General features: G+C 41.8%; 1 protein-coding gene across 3 annotated transcripts in view; it reads left to right on the top strand.

Moving 5' to 3' along the window:
• NBAS (NBAS subunit of NRZ tethering complex) overlaps positions 1-20,979 on the top strand; it is a 415,971-nt gene that overhangs the window by 313,397 nt on the left and 81,595 nt on the right. For all 3 annotated transcript variants that reach the window (XM_072143606.1, XM_072143607.1, XM_072143605.1), the window contains 2 exons: positions 3,328-3,417; positions 18,096-18,291. In XM_072143606.1, coding sequence (XP_071999707.1) covers positions 3,328-3,417; positions 18,096-18,291 — 286 coding nt within the window. The remainder of the gene's footprint in view (positions 1-3,327; positions 3,418-18,095; positions 18,292-20,979) is intronic.

The following is a 20,979-nucleotide window of genomic DNA, read 5'->3' as shown; positions in this document are numbered from 1 at the left end:
GCTGGATAATTTGTGGTGTTTTGACCTTGTTAAATATGGAATTTTTGCCACCGGTCATGACCCCCGGACTGCAGGACTTCAGACTTACTTTAAAACCACTTATATGTGAGACGGAGGTAATGTGTAGAAAATAATGACTGCATGATCTTCTCCTTCCACCACAAGTCAGCAGGACATGGAATATCACAGACAGTTTCAAGTTCTGCTGCCTGGGCGGTCATGTGACCTACGGCTTCCAGTGACAATTGTCAACCTATATCAGGGATTCTATAATATGCGTGACCCTATTGGAGCTCAGTGCAGCCTCAGACAGGAGAACAATCTGTCCTGCCCTCCCCTAGATTTCTGATTTAGGGTCTGATCCTGGGGCAACCAAAATTGTGTACACCTGGACTGGTAGAGACAGGTTGGAATTATGTCTGTGAAATGCTGTATTTTTGTTAATAACAGTGAATTAGAGAATGTGTTATTTTGTTATCCTGAGTATATTTAAGGATCTTGTCTTTGTTGAAATACGCTTTAAAAGAGCAACCGTCAGGTCAGTTTGGGACCCTAAACTTACTACAGGCCCTTATGGACCTGTGGTTTAGGGCCCCAAATCGACATTTTGAAGTCTGTACATGAAGAAAAATGAAAAAGAAAAAAAAACTTTTATACAAACCTAGATGTGAGTATGATGACAGACTCATATCGGAAGAGCCCGTGCTGGTGCATCATCTTGGTCATATGGTCAAAAAGCCCTTCACTGCCTGAATCACCTCTTGTAAATGCTTCCTTCATGGCGTGATATATTGTTGTAGAACTAGGCAAATCTTGGTGACAAACCCCATGGTTGTCACTAATAGGCGTAGAAACAGAAGGCATGTATACCCAAAGGGATATTCTAGGAATAAGTATAATTTATATTAAAATGGGTCATTAAAATACAAGCTAATAAGAAATTAGTAATGTTGCTCTCCTTAGCATAAAATTCTGTGGACATACACTTTACTCAATAATTAAAATGACACTGACCCTTTAATCAGTCCTGTGACTTTGTCCCTGTGGAGGAGAGTATCAGTGAGTATGGTCATCTCAGTGATATTATGTGCTGTGATGGCAGTTACACATCATTACTGTACTATGGTTAAAGAGCGTGAGAAGGAAGAGCTTTTACTGAGAACTTAGGGATCATGGGGCTTGTAGTTTCTTGTGGTGGCCGTGTTTGAGATAACTCAATTTACTTTATAGAGGCCATAACATTTTTTGACTACTAAAAGCAAACTATTGAAGCTCTCTTTTGTGATTGCTAACATAGAGTTTTATTGTATTCATTTATTTGGGTTTTTGGATCAGACGTTCATATTCCATGAATAAGCTCTTACAAGGAAATCTGCCATTAAAAACATGCATGATAAAACACGTAAAACTGACTCATAGATCCAGGCATTGTGAATGTGGTAATATATCCTTATATTTGTTATCCATGTCTTCCTTTTTTCTAAAGTCAACATTTTAGTTATTCTAATGAGCCCAAAGGGCTCTAGTGGGTGTTTCAGAACCCCTCAGTGCTGAAGCTACACAGGCTGGTGGGTGTTTCAGAGCCCCTCAGTGCTGAAGCTTCACAGGCTGGTGGGTGTTTCAGAGCCCCTCAGTGCTGAAGCTTCACAGGCTGGTGGTTGTTTCAGAGCCCCTCAGTGCTGGAGCTTCACAGGCTGGTGGGTGTTTCAGAGCCCCTCAGTGCTGGAGCTTCACAGGCTGGTGGGTGTTTCAGAGCCCCTCAGTGCTGGAGCTTCACAGGCTGGTAGGTGTTTCAGAGCCCCTCAGTGCTAAAGTTTCACAGGCTGTTACACTATACAAAGCAGTTCTCTCCTCCCCTGCACTTCCTGCTGCTTCTAGATTACACAGGGAGAGGAAGGAGGAGCCTCTGAAGCTACACCACTGAGGTGCTCTAGTAATGCCCCCAGAGCCCCTAAGGATTATCAGTATAATTATAAAAGTTGATATTAGAAGGAAGGATGACATGGATAATAAATACAAGAAGATTACCACAGTCCCTGGTTTATCATGATGTATTTTCATGGTAGTTTTTTTAACAGGCTTTTCCAGAAATGCTGAATTTTTGGTCTTTCCTGAGGTTTGGCCAACGATATTGGATTGTTAGGGATCCCACCATTGAGCATACAATGAGTGATGACACACTATTCTTTTTGTAATGTCTGTGTCCATTACAGGACCTCAATCCATACTCCTGGTGTGATATCTCTAGAGAGAGGATTCCAAACCTGGTTCCTTTTGCTACTTGCAGGAAGGAATCTCTTCTATGGAGGAAGTGTTCTTTTTGTCTTTTGATTTTTTCCCCTTCATTTTTAAATCTTAAGTTTTTTGCAGAATTTGTTGCATTTTGTTATGCACGTACTATATGTAGGTACAGTGTTTGCTGCTTCTACAGCCCTGTACAAATAATTGCCCTCCATTGGTGGTATCAGACCAGCGATGGCCACATGTGCCCATCGCTGCCCATGAACATCCCCTCTTGTCTCAGTAATATTGTTCAGCGAGAATTTCTATATATTATCGCTCCTACCGTATATACATCATATAAAAGCAGACGTGACAGTTACTGATGAGTCCGTCTGATAAATGCCTCGTAGGGTATTGTTCTATGCGGGCAGCGCCATGTGTAATCATCGATGCGGAGAGGACAATGATGTTAGCGGGTCATAAGCAGAGCTTTCCTATGGCAGCTCTCCGGAGGGGAAGTTATCACATTTAGGACCACACTTAGATGTGACATGTGTTATCAGCCTATTACAGCCAGATGTCATAATCTGTTTGCTTCCCACCTACAGCTATAAACATACGAGAAGGTCTTCTTAGGACAAGGAACGATAAAAAATTATGTAGTATATCTGTGATTTTTAGTGAATACTTGTGTCTATTTCAGGAGCAGGTATCTCATATAATATATGATTATATTGCAAGGTTTTAAAAGATGCTAAAAAAATTTTTAAGGATGAGTTCCCCTCTCAGCTATAATAATACGGTACACTATGGGACTGCAGGCACACGATCATGTGACTGTCGCCTTACAGAGCACAGTGCTCTGCTTTTTCTGTCAGTGCACAGACAGTGAATGGAGCAGTAGGACACATGTCTGACTTGCTGCTCCATTCATTTGGGCTTCAACAGACCCCACCCATTCTTGTGATTTGTCTGGGTCCAATCCTGTTGATATTAGAAACTTCTAGTGAAGAAACCCCTTTTAAGATTACCTCATACTGTTTTTTTGCCTATTATATTTATTTAGTAGACTGGAATAAACTGACTTGTCCTTCCTTTTTTCAGTGGGACCGCCTTGGACTCCGACGCCATTCAAGATCCTTTAAAAGTTTTGGAGGCCATTGTGAGAGAGGTGCACCTGAGCACTGAGAGGGGGTGAGTACACACTATAAATACAGAAGGGATGAATCGGTTCTTTCCATCAGTAGCTGTCCACTATTTCACCCATGCATGTGCATGTCCGGGTCTCAACAGGAGAGTGGAGAAAGCTGCTTCCAGATATCTAGTAATGTAATTCCTTTATTTATATAGTGCACACAGATTACGCAGTGCTGCACAGAGTTTTGCCAAATCAGTCCCTGTCCCCAATGGGGCTCACAATCTAATCACCCTACCAGTATGTTTTGGAGTCTGGGAGGAAACAGAAGGACCCAGAGGAAACCCACACAATCATGGAGAGAACATACAAACTCTTTGCAGATGTTGACCCTGGGACTTAGTCGTGGTTTCTTGCAAAACACAGAATAAAGTAACAGTTGAAATCCGACTTGATCTCTATCTAACAAACGTATATTTTTCCCACTCACTCGTAAAGAAAGACTGGCCATGAGTTCTTCCTTTCTCACACATTTATGGAGAGCCTTTGAGTCCTGTTTTCCTCATCCACTCACAGAGAAAGCCTTGTCTTGTGATGGGCAACTTTTCTTACATGGTTATGTGTACAGGGAGAGCTTTTGGTTACTACGTATGGACAGTAAAAAAAAAACATTTAAAAACTTTTTTACTGCAAAAGGTGCATAAAATAGGTTGAGGCCAGTATGAGCGCAAAACGGGCATTGCCTCAGCATAGGCACTGGCACGTCCTCCCTTCCCTATTGTTGTTATGTCTCCTGCATGTATGTTTTTTTTACGCCGAATGAAACAAGAAGATAATCAGAAGATTGGAGAACGCTGTCCCTTTTTTCTCCTTTTTTATGGTTCTTGTAGACTGTATACACATTACAACTTCTCAATCGGACGTAGAGCACCACTTAACTTCATGAAGCAGAGAGATGTCACAGTTGTGAAAATACCATAATAATAATAATTCCTTTATTTATATAGCGCACACAGATTACACAGCGCTGCACAGAGTTTGTCATATCAGTCCCTGTCCCCATGGGGCTACCAGTATGTTTTGGAGTGTGGGAGGAAACTGGAGGACCCAGAGGAAACCCACACAAACACGGAAAGAACATACAAACTCTTTGCAGATGTTGACCCTGGGACTTCAACCCAGGTCCCCAGCGCTGCAAGGCTGTAATGCTAACCACTAAGACACCATGTTGCCTCTACGACCATTGTACTTTACAATAAAAGAAAAATTGGGTGAAACCCTTTCACTTATTTACTTTTTATTGATTTAAATCCATATTCTCAGCATATTTTCATTTTTATAATGCTTCCCTAAAATAGAAAACTGAACAGATCACATTAAGACAACCCTGGGCACACTTTGTTTTTGCATGGCTCAACACAACCGCACGACCTTAACGCTTGTGGATCTTTGGTCTACGACTACGACTACATTACAGCATTTGCATTTTACTTACAATATTGTAGCGCTGTGATTTTGTTTCTTTTTTGCTCCTGGCCAAGGCATTTCATTACTATGTTCTTGGTGACTAAATTCCCTTACGAATCAGCGGCCAATGTGGAGAACAACTCCTTATTTCCAATGTCGCATTCAGATCATGTGTCTTCTCCTCACCCCAGTCTTTGACAACTGATTGGGTTTCATCTGCAGATTTCTCCTACTTTGCTATTAGAAGGATTTTGAAATGTGAATTCTTACAAGCCTCCTCCTATCTCCTACGGATATGGCATGTCTGACACATCTCAGAGAAACTGATACATGTGAATTGAGCTTGGATTCCGACAAAATAAACATAAGAGTGTGAAATGCCTATTGAAATGTAGCAGATTTCCATATTCTCCTCTCTGCCCAGGCACTTAATGTGTTTTGCTTTCTCCCCAGCCCTTGTAGCTTGACAGGAGTAAACATGCTTCCAATTAGCGCTAATGACATGGAAATGTTAAAATAATCCATATTCAAAAGAAGGCAGTGATTAACCGCTCGAGCGGGAGGGAGATAACCCGGCAAGTTGCTTTGTGATGAAAACAGCCGACACAGGTAAAATCTAAGAAAGGTCACGGCGGTTTCTATCCAGTGCTAAACACAGCAAAACAACCCAGTTCTGTTCAGTATAACATTTCCTACGCTGATTATTATAGAGATATATATTGTACTCTTCATGGAACTGTGGACCCATAACTGAACATAACTGAGCGGGAAACTCATTGGATAGAGCCTTGTGGACCACTGTAGCCCAAAAATATCCCTGGATTCTGCACCATACCCAATCCATGATGTTTCCAATGTTCCAAAAAGAATAGGCTTGGTTGTACTATCTAGTATGGTTGGGGGCTGTAGGTAGGGTTCCTACCAAGTTCCCTTTTCAAACTTGGGAAATCCAAACTGTCTGATACTAAATTTAAGAAAGTCACGTTTAAGCAGCGTTGGGTTCTTTGTCTAATGTGGCTGCAGGAGTAGTAAATAAATAGCATAGGCACTAACATAGAGTGTACAGTAGACGTGTCCAATTAGACCATAGGATGGTCTGACCTATCCAAAAGTTATATTTTGCTGTTTGGCGGGGTCCAACTTGTCGTAACCCCTAGTGTTTATGAATATTAGCTCTGTTCTCGTTCATGTGAACTTAGGGGTAAGTTGCACATGCACAGTCTCGCTATGAACTCTCTACGGGGGACTCCATGTTGGACCTGGCTACCTCAATACATTGTGCAAAAAGTAATTTTGGGGTTGAAAGGGACAGACTTTCCTTCCAAAGATCCATCTGATATAGTGAGTGGTAAAGACTTTGCCCCTTTGTTAATGTTCCTAATGACTTCGTATAAATCAACGTCCGATCCAATAAAAAGCCTTCGAGCCACCAGAGACTCCCACCTCAGCTGTTTTTGCTCCTCATCACTATATAGTAGGGTACTTTTTGGTTCGGTGTGATGCCTTTAATACAGCTGGTAATGATGCTAGTTCAGCTGTTGTAAGAAGCCTTAATGCTATCAGTATAGAAGGTTGCGATCAATATTAATACACACTGTACTTATAAAGACTAAAGCGATTGTAGCCCACCCCGGAATATGAATGACTATTGACTACAAAGCATGCAGGTGGTTCTGTTCCAGTAAAAATAAGAGGGGGTGTTGGATACACGTAATAGCCAACTAGATGTGACTCAGCCGAGCCGATCATCCAAAGCTCCACAGGTGTTAGCGATTGTTCCCATAATTACATCTCCGCGTTCCGTTCCCCCGTCCTATGAGTAAATGGATATTTTAATATTTGACTATGTTTATGATCCAGCCCTCGTCAATATTGCATGCGCCACATATTCATTTGCCGCTCACAACACAGATTAGAGCGCTTTACCCAGTAAGTGAATATCCAATTAGGGATCGCGTTTCCGTTGTGAAGAAGTGTTTGTCCTCGGCGAACACGATCTTTCTCCTGATTTAATATCCCCCGACACATCGGCCACTTCTGCTCAGAATGAGATTTGATTAGTCCCAATGAACAGCAGCTTTTTTGCTAACATCTTGAAATGATAATGTGACATTTTTATCCGGATCTTTTACATATTTATCAGGCGACGGGTGCAGAATTCCCACGTAGAAGACCCTTTGGTGCAGAATTGATGTCATTGTTGGAGGATATCAATTATACACCACAGAAGTGAACAATTTGTAGACCGGCTTACCCAAAACACTGGCAAATTACCCTCCGTCTGATCTGAATAATACAATTTCTCTTTGCCCAGACGTTGTAACGTTACAAAGCGTGGGCTTCCGGCAATGTGAACTTTAATGAAATGACCGGCATTGGCGGAGCACGTTCCAGCTTTCTGACAGGTTAATCTGCTTCTTGATCCTTCGGTGATTTTTCTGTAATAAACCAGCAGGGTCTGTTGTGTGTTCTCACTCTGGGTATGAATAACTGTTATTTATTTTTTCGGTGTACTTTTATTAGCCGTAGTAATCGTGAGAAGGGGAAGCGGTTTAAACATGTCGGATCAATCCATAAAGCCCCAAAAAATTGAAAAAAGTTCTTGACCTGGACAGTTGCTGATTAAAAAGGACTGTGTTATCTCCATAACTATCCACTGATTTTTATCTCTCTGTCTTTTTATGTATCTGTATATCTCTACTATATCTATGAATGTGGACAACAGGTATAGTGGGTCATTCCTTTAGACCAGGGGTAGGAAACCTATGGCTCGGGAGCCATATGTGGCTCTTTCGATGGCTGCATCTGGCTCTCAGACAAATCACTGATTAATAGCAATCGCCAGTGTGTACATGTAAGACAAACACAGCGATGATCACTGGATGCAGGCCGGGATGTGTCTACCTATACACTGGGGAGCATGTGCTGTGTCTACCTATCTACTGGGGGGTCATGTGCTGTGACTACCTTTCTACTAGGGGCATTTGCTGGGGCTAACTATCTACTGGAGGAATGTGCTATGACTACCTATCTACTGGGGAACATGTACTGAGGCTACCTATCTACTGGCGGGCATGTGCTGTGGCTACCTATCTACTGGGGTCAATGTGCTGTGGCTACCTATCTACTGGGGTCAATGTGCTGTGGCTACCTATCTACTGGGGTCATGTGCTGTGGCTACCTATCTACTGGGAGGCATGTGATTAGTATAAATGGTGAGCCATTACGAACAGACTGTGTGCATGGGAGGAACAATATAGGGATAGTTGTACTGCTGGATAATAGTTATTAAACTGACAGGTTCCATTTAAAAGGCCATTTTACTATGCAAAATTGGGCGGTCTGCTATATGAGGTATCACTTGTATGTATACTAGGCATGGGCCTTGATATCCAGCATTTCTGAAGCTTTGCATTTTCCTTGTCTTTGTCTTGTACATATGTGGTCATGTTAAGTAGAAAAAAATCTAAACACTAAAAACTATTTTATTCTAGGCATTATTTTTCAGTTAGTTTTTCACAGTCTTTGGTTCATGATATATATACTGCTCCTGACATTTGGGTTCAAAGCACAAAAGGCCATAAATGGAAATGCTACCGAAAAGTTATTTCTCCTGACTTGTACCTGCGCACCTGGCATAATATTTCAGATGTGAAATGACTCTACAGACATGTTTACAGTACACCCATAGACCACAAATCCCACGCGCTTGTAACCGGAGCCTGAAACTGTTTCATTTCCCCGTTCCTCATCCATCGCGAAGTCCCGTTTTATTTTCATGACGTACTAATGTCAGACCTGTATTTCATCTGGCAGCTGAGAGGTCGTAGACGTCGGCAGCAGTTACCTTACTTTTGTTGACAACCTATTCTTCCCGGTTTGGCTTTGAGAAATGGAGCTTCTCGTGCCGCACAAATCATTTTGGGCTTTACCTAAGAAGCCTTTGACACTAGTGAATAACAGCGGTGCTAGCCGCAGAGCTCTTCAGCTATACAATGTATTTCTCAAAAGTTTCAGGTCCGTTCCAACATAAGAAATTTCTTACAAGTGGAAAAGTTTGTCCAAAACAATTTAGAAAGGAGTATAACTTGATCCATAGCTTGTCTTATGTTACCAAACTCATGGACGCCAAAAAACTAACAGGTGTCCATCTTTATCTTCACTTAATGTTAATATATTTCACAAACACAGCTAGTGACAGGTTCTTATAGAGCCCTGTTAACTATTAAAATTAGTTTCTTTCACATCCCCACCAAATGAACTTTATTATCTTTCCTGGCATACAGCCAGATCCAGCAGCGAGTCAGAGAGAGTGTGTCTTGCTTGGCCGAGTCCAGCAGGTCCTCTCCATGCCTCCTCTTCACTGTTCAGATGTCATCTAAGGACCCATGCCCAATAACATTTGTAGAATGTTCCCCATTTATGTATCTGATCTCATGAAATCACAACGCCAACACCCAGTCCTGAGCTTTAAGGACCTGAACTTTGCATTTTATGTCTGCTCTTCACATGTTGTCAATATTAAAGAGTGCTCCCAGCTCAAAGAAACCTTTTGGTGAAAACCACCAAGTTTTAGGAAGATTGATGTGTCAATTTGTTGTCAACTATACCTTCATAACCGATGGAGCTGTAAACTCCCAATGTGAAAGGGAGACTCCGTGTAAAGTATTCGTTGTGTCCTGTATCGTTGAACCCCCTAATAAATGGTTAATATTGGATGTAGTCATATTTCATGTTGATCGCTTTCCCGACGCATTTAGAAATGTTGAAATGTCATTGTTTAAATTATATACAGGTAGTTGACATTTTGTGTTCACCTTTTATCTATTGCCTGTCTTGTGTTTTTTCCTCATTAAAATGGAGATTATTTTGTACTTTTAAGCTATTGACAAATTGCTTGACTAGCAAACAACATCCCCTGTGGTGAGAATCGGGGGTTTGTGAAGTTCGCATTTTCTTAGAAACTTCAAATACTCCATTGATTAAGTGCAGAAGTCTTGGCTCTTAATCACACATTAATAAAATAGCAAAAAAAAAGGTTAGAAGAAGAGAGATTCCTACTAGATGATTGAGCTGCTCACATCAGACAGGATGAATCTATAGGCCCTTGCCTAGGGCCACCACAGTACAGGGCAACAGTCTCTTAACTTTTCACCTTGATTTGTTCATTTTATTTTATTTATTTTTGTCCTTTTTATTAGAAAATTGATCACCGGAAATGTTTTAATAGCACATATTTTGTTCAAATTGAAAATTTAAGTACATTTTCTTGGTAATATTCAGGAGGTGCTTGTTGAATTTTACTAACGAGATATCGATTGGATATGGGATAACGTTTTCTCTCACTTCTGAACTGTTCTGAGCAATTTTTTCCTAACTGTGGCTCAGATTAATATCGATCTGACATTGTAGAGAAATTGTCAAAATATCTTAGGGGTGGAGTTGTGAATTCTGATCCGCATTTTGTTTTCAAGGAATAGCAATTATATAAGGAAAGAAAAAAAACGAAAACTGTGCACTGTTAATTTCAGCCCTGCCCCTGATGCTCAGAGAAACTCTGCAAATTTGCATTACAGCAGCTTTTGCCTTCTACTCTGAGTAAAAGCTGTAACTGGCATCTGGTTGAATACTACAGCAGTCAGTCAGAGCATAGAGGAGTGGCAGCTTAATTCAACCGTTCCCTCCTGCTCTGACTGGCTGCTGTAAGAAGCCACCACTTACTTAGCTGAGGTAGGGGCTGTAGGGCACAGAAGTTTGGGGATAAACCCCCATCGTACCAAGTCCAGCTACATTCCTGGATACATTTTTTACAGTCCTGCCACTGCTAAAGCGCACAAGGTATGGTTACACAAATTTCCAGGCACAACACTGCCTGGATGTAGACTCCTCTTAACTGAACGTTTTTGCCACTTTGTTATAAAATAGTCATATTTTACCCAAGATATAGGTTTTATGCCCATTTTAGTTGCTGTATTATATTATATGATTGAATTTGAAACTGGATCAGATAATTGTCACAGTTGGGATAAACGTGTAAGTATTGTCTATTACTACTACTAGCAAAGTTTGTAAAAACACGGTATTAAAATGTTCTTTTTTTTTTTTTAAGTCACCCTTTTTAATTACTGTTTTAGCAGTAAATCTACATTGTAGTTTCATAGTCTGTTACACTGGTTACGCCTCCCCTTCTGCTCTCTCAGTCCTCTCCCTCTGTGAAGCTATAGCACAGAGGGTCTCTGGTAAAACCCCCAGGAGCCCTTTGGGTTCATTAGCATAATTTTACAAGTTGATTTTAGATGGAAGGAGGCCATGAATAACAAATATAAGATAATACCACAGTCACAGTGCCTGGATCTATGAGTAATGTCCCTGGTTTATCAGGATGGATTTTCATGGTAGATTTCCTGTAACATGCACAGTTTTTGTTCTAAAAAAATAAGCCTTAAGAAGAAAATCTAATTTTCTTTGCATTATACAGCTGTACAGATGAGGCTTTTTCTTGACATGACGGTAAGAATACCAGATTCTACCGACTAACTCCCTGTTGTAGCTCCTTTTTCCGCTGGTGGAGCATATTGTGTTTACTGTAATGGTATATTATATCACACACACACAATGTCGTTCCGGATTCTCATCCAGATGGCGAGTTGGGTCCCCATCCAGCCATCTTTTTTCAGTATTAAATGTTGTCGTCTTGCTGTCATCACTGAAATCGTTTTTTATGAGTCCGGGCTCTCGGGAGACTATTTAAGTGATTCATCATGTGGCTGTAATACAAGAGGATTAATTAAAGCAAAAAGAAGCAGAAAAACAATTCCATAACACAAAGCACAATATAGGTGATGCTTTGCTTTTGTTGGATCACTAGATCGTGAGATTTTCACTCTTCCCCCTTCCCTGTAGTCTGAACTGGATATTTATCTGCAGCTTACACGTCTTCTCACTACTATTCCTTTATCTGTCTGCATCTCCGGTTCTGTAGCATACACAACCACAAACCTGATGAAACCTGAAAGACGAGATTCTTATCTTATACAACACCAAAAGTTTTGTTGGTATAGAACTGAAGATCAAGGTGTCTGGACACTGCCTGTTCAGTCTCAAAACTGGACTCCTCTCAGGCAAAATATGACTCTTCTTTGCTCATTTTCGCATGTGATTGGTCAGGTCAGAGGATGCTGCTGAGAGAAGACCTAGCTGCTGTGACTCTCTGCTACCCCATCCCCTCTCCATAGAACCACTGTATATTCGAGGAAATAGTCTTACCAACAAAACTGAATAAAATAAAGATTTTACAGTGAAAAGAGCTGGGAGAAACTGTGCACGCTCCCTCCTGGAAGAGTCTCTGCACACTTGCTTTTGGGGGAGCCTCTGTGCTCTCTCTACTTGGAGAGTCTCTGCACGCTCCCTATTGGGATGGTCTTGGTGCTCTCTCTAATGGTAGGGTCTCTGCACGCTCCCTACTGGGAGGGTATCTTCTCACTCCCTGCAGGAAGATTCTCTACATGCTCTCTGCTGGCAGTGTGTCTTCACACTTGCTCTTTGGAACGTCTCTGTGCTGTCTCTATTTGGAGGGTCTCTGCAACCTCTCAGTTGGTAGAATCTCTGCGAGCACTCTACTGGGAGGGTATCATTGCGCTCCATCCTGGAAGGTTCTTTGCATGCTTTCTACTGGCAGAGTCTCTGCACGCTCCCTACATTTAGGGTCTTTTCGCCCTTTCTACTGGGAAAGTCTCTGCGAGCTCTCTACTGGCTGGGTCTCTGCAAGATCCCTACTGGGAGGGTTTCTATGCGCTCCCTACTGGGAAGGTCTCTGCACACTCTCTACTGGTAGGGTCTCTGCGCACTCTACTGGTAGGGTCTCTGCGCACTCTCTACTGGTAGGGTCTCTGCGCACTTTCTACAGGTAGGGTCTCTGCACGTTCCCTACTGGTAGGGTCTCTGCGTGCTCCCTACTGGTAGGGTCTCTGCACGCTCCCTACTGGGAGGGTCTCTGCACACTCTCTACTGGTAGGGTCTCTGCGCACTCCTTCCTGGGAGGGTCTCTGCATCCTCCTTCCTGGAAGGGCCTCTGCACGCTCCCTACTGGGAGGGTCTCTGCGCGTTCCTTTGCTTTGAGCATTGTGCCGGTCCTGGCCAGTCCTTGTCTTATTTGCTGTGACGCTCTACATCAGTTACGCTATAGAAGTTGTTACTGCTGCTGTTACAGTATCTGAGTTTCTAGATGCAGATATTCGGATCACATTTGTGTCTGGTAAAGGTCAGTTCTCTGCCGGCCACGTAATGTGTAACAATAACCTGATTTAGATGCGATTCACAATGACTACGAGTCCTATCCCCGCTCGGGTGCTTTTATTCCCTCGTATGTCACATTATGTTATATTTAGGGTTATTACTTCCTGGCTTTGTGTCTTCGAGCAACGTAAATGTATCATCCTGTAAGATGGAATCACATTATGATAATCTGGCATTTGGATAACACTTGTGTTTGCTTAAAGTTCTCCTGACGCCCATCGAGGTGAACAAAATACCAACCTATTGTCTCTTGTTGGCAAATGTGTTAAATGCCAAACTCCATATCCAGCAGACAGCAGGCTATGTACTTTTTGGGGGGGAGGAGAGGGGGGGGAGAGAAGGGGGGGGGGATTGACAAATAGATTTCTGCAGAGCAACCAAGCCACATCTTGTACTTCATTTTAGTGGTAAATTTTGGCTGATGTCGTTTATGTATTAAAATTTTTATTTTTAAAAACTGATGAATTTTTTGAAATATTTGCCATTTTCAAAATTCGAAATGTTCTCGTTTCCAGGGAGATAGTTTAACCACCTAAATGAGTTGCCATTTCCCATATGTCTACTTTACGGTTTCATAATTTTTGACATGTCTGGCTAATTTATTTTTATCGTTTTATTCTGTATTTTCAAGGAGATTTCAGAATTGACTTTTTTGGGGATCATTATTGTTTTAATGAAATTTTGAAATATATAATATTAGAAGCCCCCCCCCCCCCCTATATGTAAACACATTTTCCAATCTGCACCCCTCAAACTATCAGAAACAGCTTTTAGGAAGATTGTTAACCCCTTGAGATATTCAGAAGTAATTACATCAAAATGGAGGTTATATTTAGAATGGTCAAAATTTGTCGGTTATACGTTCATTTAGCCCTAAAATCTACACATTTCAAAAAGATAAAAAGAGAAAACCCATTTATACAATTTCTCCTGAGTACGGAGACCCCCCACATATGGCCGTTACTTGTTTTATGGGCGCACAGTGAGGCACAGAAGGGAAGGTGCGCCCTGCAGCTGCCAGTTTTAGTGCTATAGACATTGACGTCCTTTTGTAGGTTATACATTTTAGTTTATTACCACCTGCTCCAATGAGCCGTGCACCTGTATGACATCACATAACCAGAGATATAACAAGCTGTGCACCTGTGTGGCATAACATGACCAAGTATATAACAAGCCATGCACCTGTGTGACATCACATGACCAGGGATATAACAAGCCATGCACCTGTGTGACATCACATGACCAGGGATATAACAAGCCATGCACCTGTGTGACATCACATGACCAGGGATATAATGAGCCGTGCACCTGTGTGACATCACATGACCAGGGATATAAGGAGCTGTGCCCCTGTGTGACATCACATGACCAGGGATATTACGAGCAGTGCACCTGTGTGACATCACATGACCAGAGATATAACGAGCAGTGCACCTGTGTGACCTCACATGACCAGGGATATCACGAGCCGTGCTTCTGTGTGGCATCACATGACCAGAGATATAACGAGCAGTGCACCTGTGTGACCTCACATGACCAGGGACCAGAATTATCCACAGGAAGTAAACAATAAAGCGTCTCATCGCAGGACAGCAAGCAGAGATCTAGAAAACCTGTGAGGAATTGATGAAGAAATTATATTGGAAAATTGTATAACTTCTCTTTACACAAACAATATTAGTTATTTGCTGAAAGAGGACAATCTCTTTCTTACCCGATCACAAGAGCTCCTCCCCACAACCGTTAATTTGCATTAATTCCCAAACGCAATTCTGATGTTGCTTGTGATCTCGGCCTCAAGCAAGCAGAACATTTTGCTTATTTAAACAGGGGAATCAAAATGGGAGCCGCTGCGCCTGTGCCTGCGCCTGTGTTGTAGCTTCCATGGCTGTTTTACATCTTCTGCTACTCCCCGGCACCAGACTATAAATTGAATCAACTTTGCAAAATTTCTTTTTGTTGATTATAATACCCGTGTGTCTCCATGGTAACACACAAAATCTGTGTAGTCCTGTTCCCCTCCATCCTTACTCTACTTCTCACAGCAGCTCTTGCTATTCGTTGTCATTTCCAAAATCACATCACCTGGTAGAATAAAGGGGCAGCGGCCTCCATGATAATTGGACACCCTGGGGCACCTGAGGGAGCCCACGGACTTATAATGGGACCTGTCAGGTGCTGCTGGGATGTCTGTCATGTGACTGGCGCTCCATGCCCAAATGTCACGTGTGACTGGCATAGATGTGATCATGACCTTAAAGGTGAGGTTATTACCACCTGCTCTACCTACCACATAAATGTATAACTAAACTCCCTCTCCCCATATACAATGCACCATATAATACATAGGTGTTGTATGTTATTGTATATGGATTATTGGACTATGTTATCAGGTCATGTGATGCAAGTATGCTATAAGTAGCTTTGCTATACTCTTTGCTTGAGTAAGGTGGAGACACCAAAATGTCACCCATGAGACACCTCCTTGTTTGATCACTGGCCTGCAATTGGATCTCGTGACTTTATTCCGAAATATTGAACAAGAGTTTCTGACATGGACTCTGAGGCGCTGCACTCATCCTTATTAGGGGTTAATTAGAACTGCGCTGCTGTGGGCTTTTCCTTTACTAGATACAGAAGATTGATAGGTAGAGATGATAGATAGATGGATGGATAGAGAAGATAGATAGATACAAGATAGAAAGATAGGACATAGATAGATAGGATGGATAGATAGAGAAGATGGATGGATAGATACAGAAGATGGATGGATGGTTGGATAGACACAGAAGATAGACAGATGAATCGATAGATACAGAAGATAGACAGATGGATAAATAGATACAGAAGATAGACAGATGGATAAATAGACACAGAAGATAGAAAGAGGGATGGTTAGAAATAGAAGATGGATAGATAGAAAGATGGATGGATAGATAGATATAGAAGATTGGAAGATGGATGGATGGATAGATAGATACAGAAGATTTATGGATAGATAGATACAGAAGATTTATCGATGGATAGATACAGAAGATTGATCGATGGATAGATACAGAAGATAGACAGATGGAAAGATACAGAACATAGATAGACAGATGGATAGATAGATACAGAAGATAGACAGATGGATAAATAGATACAGAACATAGATAGATGGATGGATAGATACAGAAGATAGACAGATGGATGAATAGACACAGAAGATAGAAAGAGGGATGGTTAGAAATAGAAGATGGATAGATAGAAAGATGGATGGATAGATAGATAGATATAGAAGATTGGAAGATGGATGGATGGATAGATAGATACAGAAGATTTATCGATGGATAGATACAGAAGATAGACAGATGGAAAGATACAGAACATAGATAGACAGATGGATAGATAGATACAGAAGATGATGGATAAATAGATACAGAAGATAGACAAATGGATGAATAGACACAGAAGATAGAAAGAGGGATGGTTAGAAATAGAAGATGGATAGATAGAAAGATGGATGGATAGATATAGAAGATTGGAAGATGGATGGATGGATAGATAGATACAGAAGATTGATTGATGGATAGATACAGAAGATAGACAGATGGAAAGATACAGAACATAGATAGACGGATGGATAGATAGATAGATACAAAAGATGATGGATGGATAGATACAGAAGATAGATAGATACTTTAATAATAGTTCCCAAGTTTGCATAGGACTGCAGATGAACATTAGTCGGTGGCAGAGTAATTTCTTCCTATATCGGTAGGTTTATTTGTCCCAGGACATGCATTTTATAAATGCTGCACACATCTGCGGCCCTGTATCCTCCGCCGTATCCTACCAGTCCCCCGTGCACTGCTGGCCGTCGTATTGGGTGCCGCATAGTTTGCAGTAAGCACCGGAGCACATAGGAAGTTAATTATTGCTCTTCAGACTGTAATGTCGTCTCCACAGTTATCCGGGAGTCTGCAGGGCAGACAGTGGGGGGAGACATCTCATTGTTGTAGAGGTTCTAGCACAAGAGGTTTCTTCACTCTGGAGACTCTTGTAATCGCTGATGTGTAGCATCATCCAAGGAACCGTCTGTGGTGACACACATGCAGGAGACCACCCTGGTGATGGCTTCACATGAGGTCACTGAATACATCCTTTGTGATCCTGGTGGAGGACATTTATCATTTTACAAACATGGCACAAAACAGGGACAATTGTGTATGTAACTTTACTTGGACATATTATTGTAATATCATTAGTACATATTGTATGTACATATTGTTACATCATTTGGTTGCCACCAGAATAGCTTCGAGCTGTCAAAGCCTGGACTCTACAAGTCCTCTCTGATGCCTACAAGACATTAGGAGCAGTAAGTTGGGAAGTGCTACCTTTACAAATTGGTTCTCAAGCCTCATTTTGTCAGATGCACGATCGGTTTGTCTACCGGACAATCTGCAGGCCTTGAAATCTTTAGCAGATTCTTAAACCTGAATATTTTTCTCATTCCGACTCAAAGAAGTCACTGTTTTAACGAGGACAACACTGCCATTAAGGTGGTTTAATTGGTTGGTCCATGAATGCCACAAGCCAAGGTTTCCCTGTAGAATTGCGTCTAGACTCAAGAGCATCTCAGAACTTTTGGCAACTTCTCTACGTTCCATACCTAATCTTGGTGTCCATTATTTAGGGTACAAGCAGCAAGAGACTTGGGGTTTGCCCTAAGCTGAGAATTTGGTGTTATTTTGATGTAGTCAATGTACTTTTAACATGAAAACAGTGGTGTGATTGACCCAACCATGTCCTGTCAGTGTTCCAGACCTTTGTACCAGGAGCTGCAGATACTGCATGGACCAGTGATGGTCATGGTCAAAGGTTGTTTCCCAGATGTTTTGCCTTGCGATTAACCTACATAAATCCTGCTTTCCCTACACATACAACCTGTTTTGTTTCTAACCAGAGGTGTATTCATTTCATTTTATAGGGAGAACCTTGTCTCATCTGATGACCTCTTGGAGTGGTTACGGCCATTTTGTGGTGATGATTCCATACCGGTGAAACCTCGCATCGACGTGCTACAGATTATGGAGCAGGCATTTAACCTGAGCGACGAGGACAGCAAGTTGCTCGTATTTTTCAGAACACAAGCCGTTCTGAAGGCTTCATGGCCAGACAAGAAGGTAGGACGATCCATTTAGTTGTAATCTGGTAAAAATTTTCGATTCGGATTGTAATGGAAACGCTTTGTGTAACGCTCTTCTTTATTGGCTACGGATGCTTTCCGAACACTGGTGCTTTGCTGTTTTTGTAACTGCACATTAATGGTAACACTGGGTAAATGCACTGAAAGATCAGCTGTAACTGGACATAGTGGAGAACACTGGACCCCAGTCTTTTGAATAGGTCTGTGTCTTTTTTTCGCTGTTTTCCTTTCAACCAGCATCTACTTGTTGTACCACTGTATACCTATCCAAAAATTACAGGGTCCCCAGAGAAAACGGATTCCTTACAGTGTTGGGTTATTTCCTCAGTTTAAGGTTAGAGATGATCCCTGGAAAACTTCACTCGGCTATTGAACATGAACTCATGACCTCGGTATTGGAAGGGCACAAATCTTACCAGAGACCTACCTTGTCTTGTAGTTATCCTATACTTAGCAAGTGCATTTTTCAGAATTCTCCTGATCTGGCCACTTATATTTGACTTTTACACAAACATCTTCTGCAATGGAACATAAAATAACTATGATTACTAAAGTTCATGTAGAATTGCTCTTAGTCACAGCCGCCTTGAGACTCATCCCCGTAATTAATGATCCATATTTTTTCTCAGATAAGACGACGTGTAACAAATAGGTTGGGATGGTGCCACATCTCTCGGAATAAACATCAGATCTAAGAGCTAAAATAAAACTGTGGCATGTATTTTTTAAACATCTATCCAATCATACCGAACTTGGACTCCTAACCCTATCCCCCAGGGGGCAACTTTATAATGGGAACCCATTTAATTGCAGATTCGTATTTCCCCCAGAAAATTTATATTGATTAGACTTTGCTCTCGTTTAATTTTAGTGACAGATAATAATAAGAATTCTTTATTTATATAGCGGACACAGATTATGCAGCGCTTGCTAAATCGGTGGTGCTGTAATTGCCAAAAATCGATATATGTGCTAAAACATTGAAAAGGGGGATATTTTGTTAATTACACATCAGATCCAAAATCTGAACATAGACATATGAAATATTTTTTTAAAAGCTAACCAATGTTACCAAAATCGAGTACTTAATTTAGCAGATTCAATATTTTATATTCTTTGTTGGCAACTGGAAAAATCCCCATCTTCAGAGGAAACTTAAGTTAATCAAGCTCTCCGAAATGTGAGAGGCAGGGACTTGCATTATACCAGCCCCCGATGTGCCAGAGGTAGGGAATCCCATTACACCAGCCCCCAAAAAGAACAGAAAACTACTACGTCAACACTGAATGTAGTTTCTACATAATAAAAATTAGATGCCCCCTGGGGGATGAGAATACAAGATCAACTTAAGTATTATTGGATTGTTTTTTTAAGAAATACTGTATGTACTCGAGTATAAGCCGAGTTTTTAAGCACAAAAACTGTGCTGAAAAACCTCAGCTTATACACGAGTCAATTAAATAAAAAACTTAATACTCACCCTACGGCGCCCGCATCCTTGGCGCGGTTCCCTCCGGCTCCTCTCCTTCTTCTTTCTTCTCTAGCCGGCAGAGTCGCGTCCATGCGATTTCCAGATCGCTTGGACGTGACTCTGTCGGCTAAAGAAGAGAGAAGCCGCCGGGAACTGCGCCGAGGATCGGGAACTGCGCCGAGGATCGGGAGCTGCGCAAAGCGTCGGAGAGAGTATTACGTTTATTATTTTTTTATGTGCTTGGCATACAGGGAGCTGGCTGGCTGTATACTACATGGGACTGGCTGTATGCTACATGGGGCTGACTGTATGCTACATGGGGCTGGCTGTATGCTACATGGGGCTGACTGTATGCTACATGGGGCTGGCTGTATGCTACATGGGGCTGGCTGTATGCTACATGGGGCTGGCTGTAGCCTACTTGGGGCTGGCTGTAGACTACTTGGGGCTGGCTGTAGCCTACTTGGGGCTGGCTGTAGACTACTTGGGGCTGGCTGTAGCCTACTTGGGGCTGGCTGTAGACTACTTGGGGCTGGCTGTAGCCTACTTGGGGCTGGCTGTAGCCTACTTGGGGCTGGCTGTAGCCTACTTGGGGCTGGCTGTAGCCTACTTGGGGCTGGCTGTGTACTACTGGGGGCTGGCTGTGTACTACTGGGGGCTGGCTGGCTGTATACTACAGTTTTTGGTGGTAAAATTAGGGGTCTCAGCTTATACTCGGGTCGGCTGATTATACTCAGCTTATACTCGAGTATATATGGTCTTTGTTACTCTCAAGAAATACACATCAAAACGAAAAAGAAAGAAATAAGTATTTTTCTTACCCATTTTGATTTTACAGTGATTACAGTGCCAGTGCCCCCCCCCCCCCCCCCCCCCACGCTCAGCACAATAGGAGGTGCGGGTAGGGACCCGAGTTCGGTATCATTGTATAGCTTTTTTTTAAATAATATTGGATACATTTTTTTAGTTTTTCGATCCAAAGTGTAGTTTGCAAAATATTCCCAACCTTCTTGAAGAGAAAGTCCTTTAATTATATAGCAAAATTTTTTATTTTCATTTTCGGTGTCCAGGAACACCGCCGCTGATAAAGATGTAGAGATCCGGCATTTTGCACCAGCCAGAAAAGCATTTACGTGAAACTTTTAGTGTCGGAGAGTTTTTTCCACAGAGAAATAAGAATTGATATAAATAAAT

The sequence above is a fragment of the Engystomops pustulosus genome, chromosome 3 (assembly GCF_040894005.1).
Source record: "Engystomops pustulosus chromosome 3, aEngPut4.maternal, whole genome shotgun sequence".
Taxonomy (NCBI): domain Eukaryota; kingdom Metazoa; phylum Chordata; class Amphibia; order Anura; family Leptodactylidae; genus Engystomops; species Engystomops pustulosus.
This window is presented reverse-complemented; position numbering and strand designations above follow the sequence as displayed.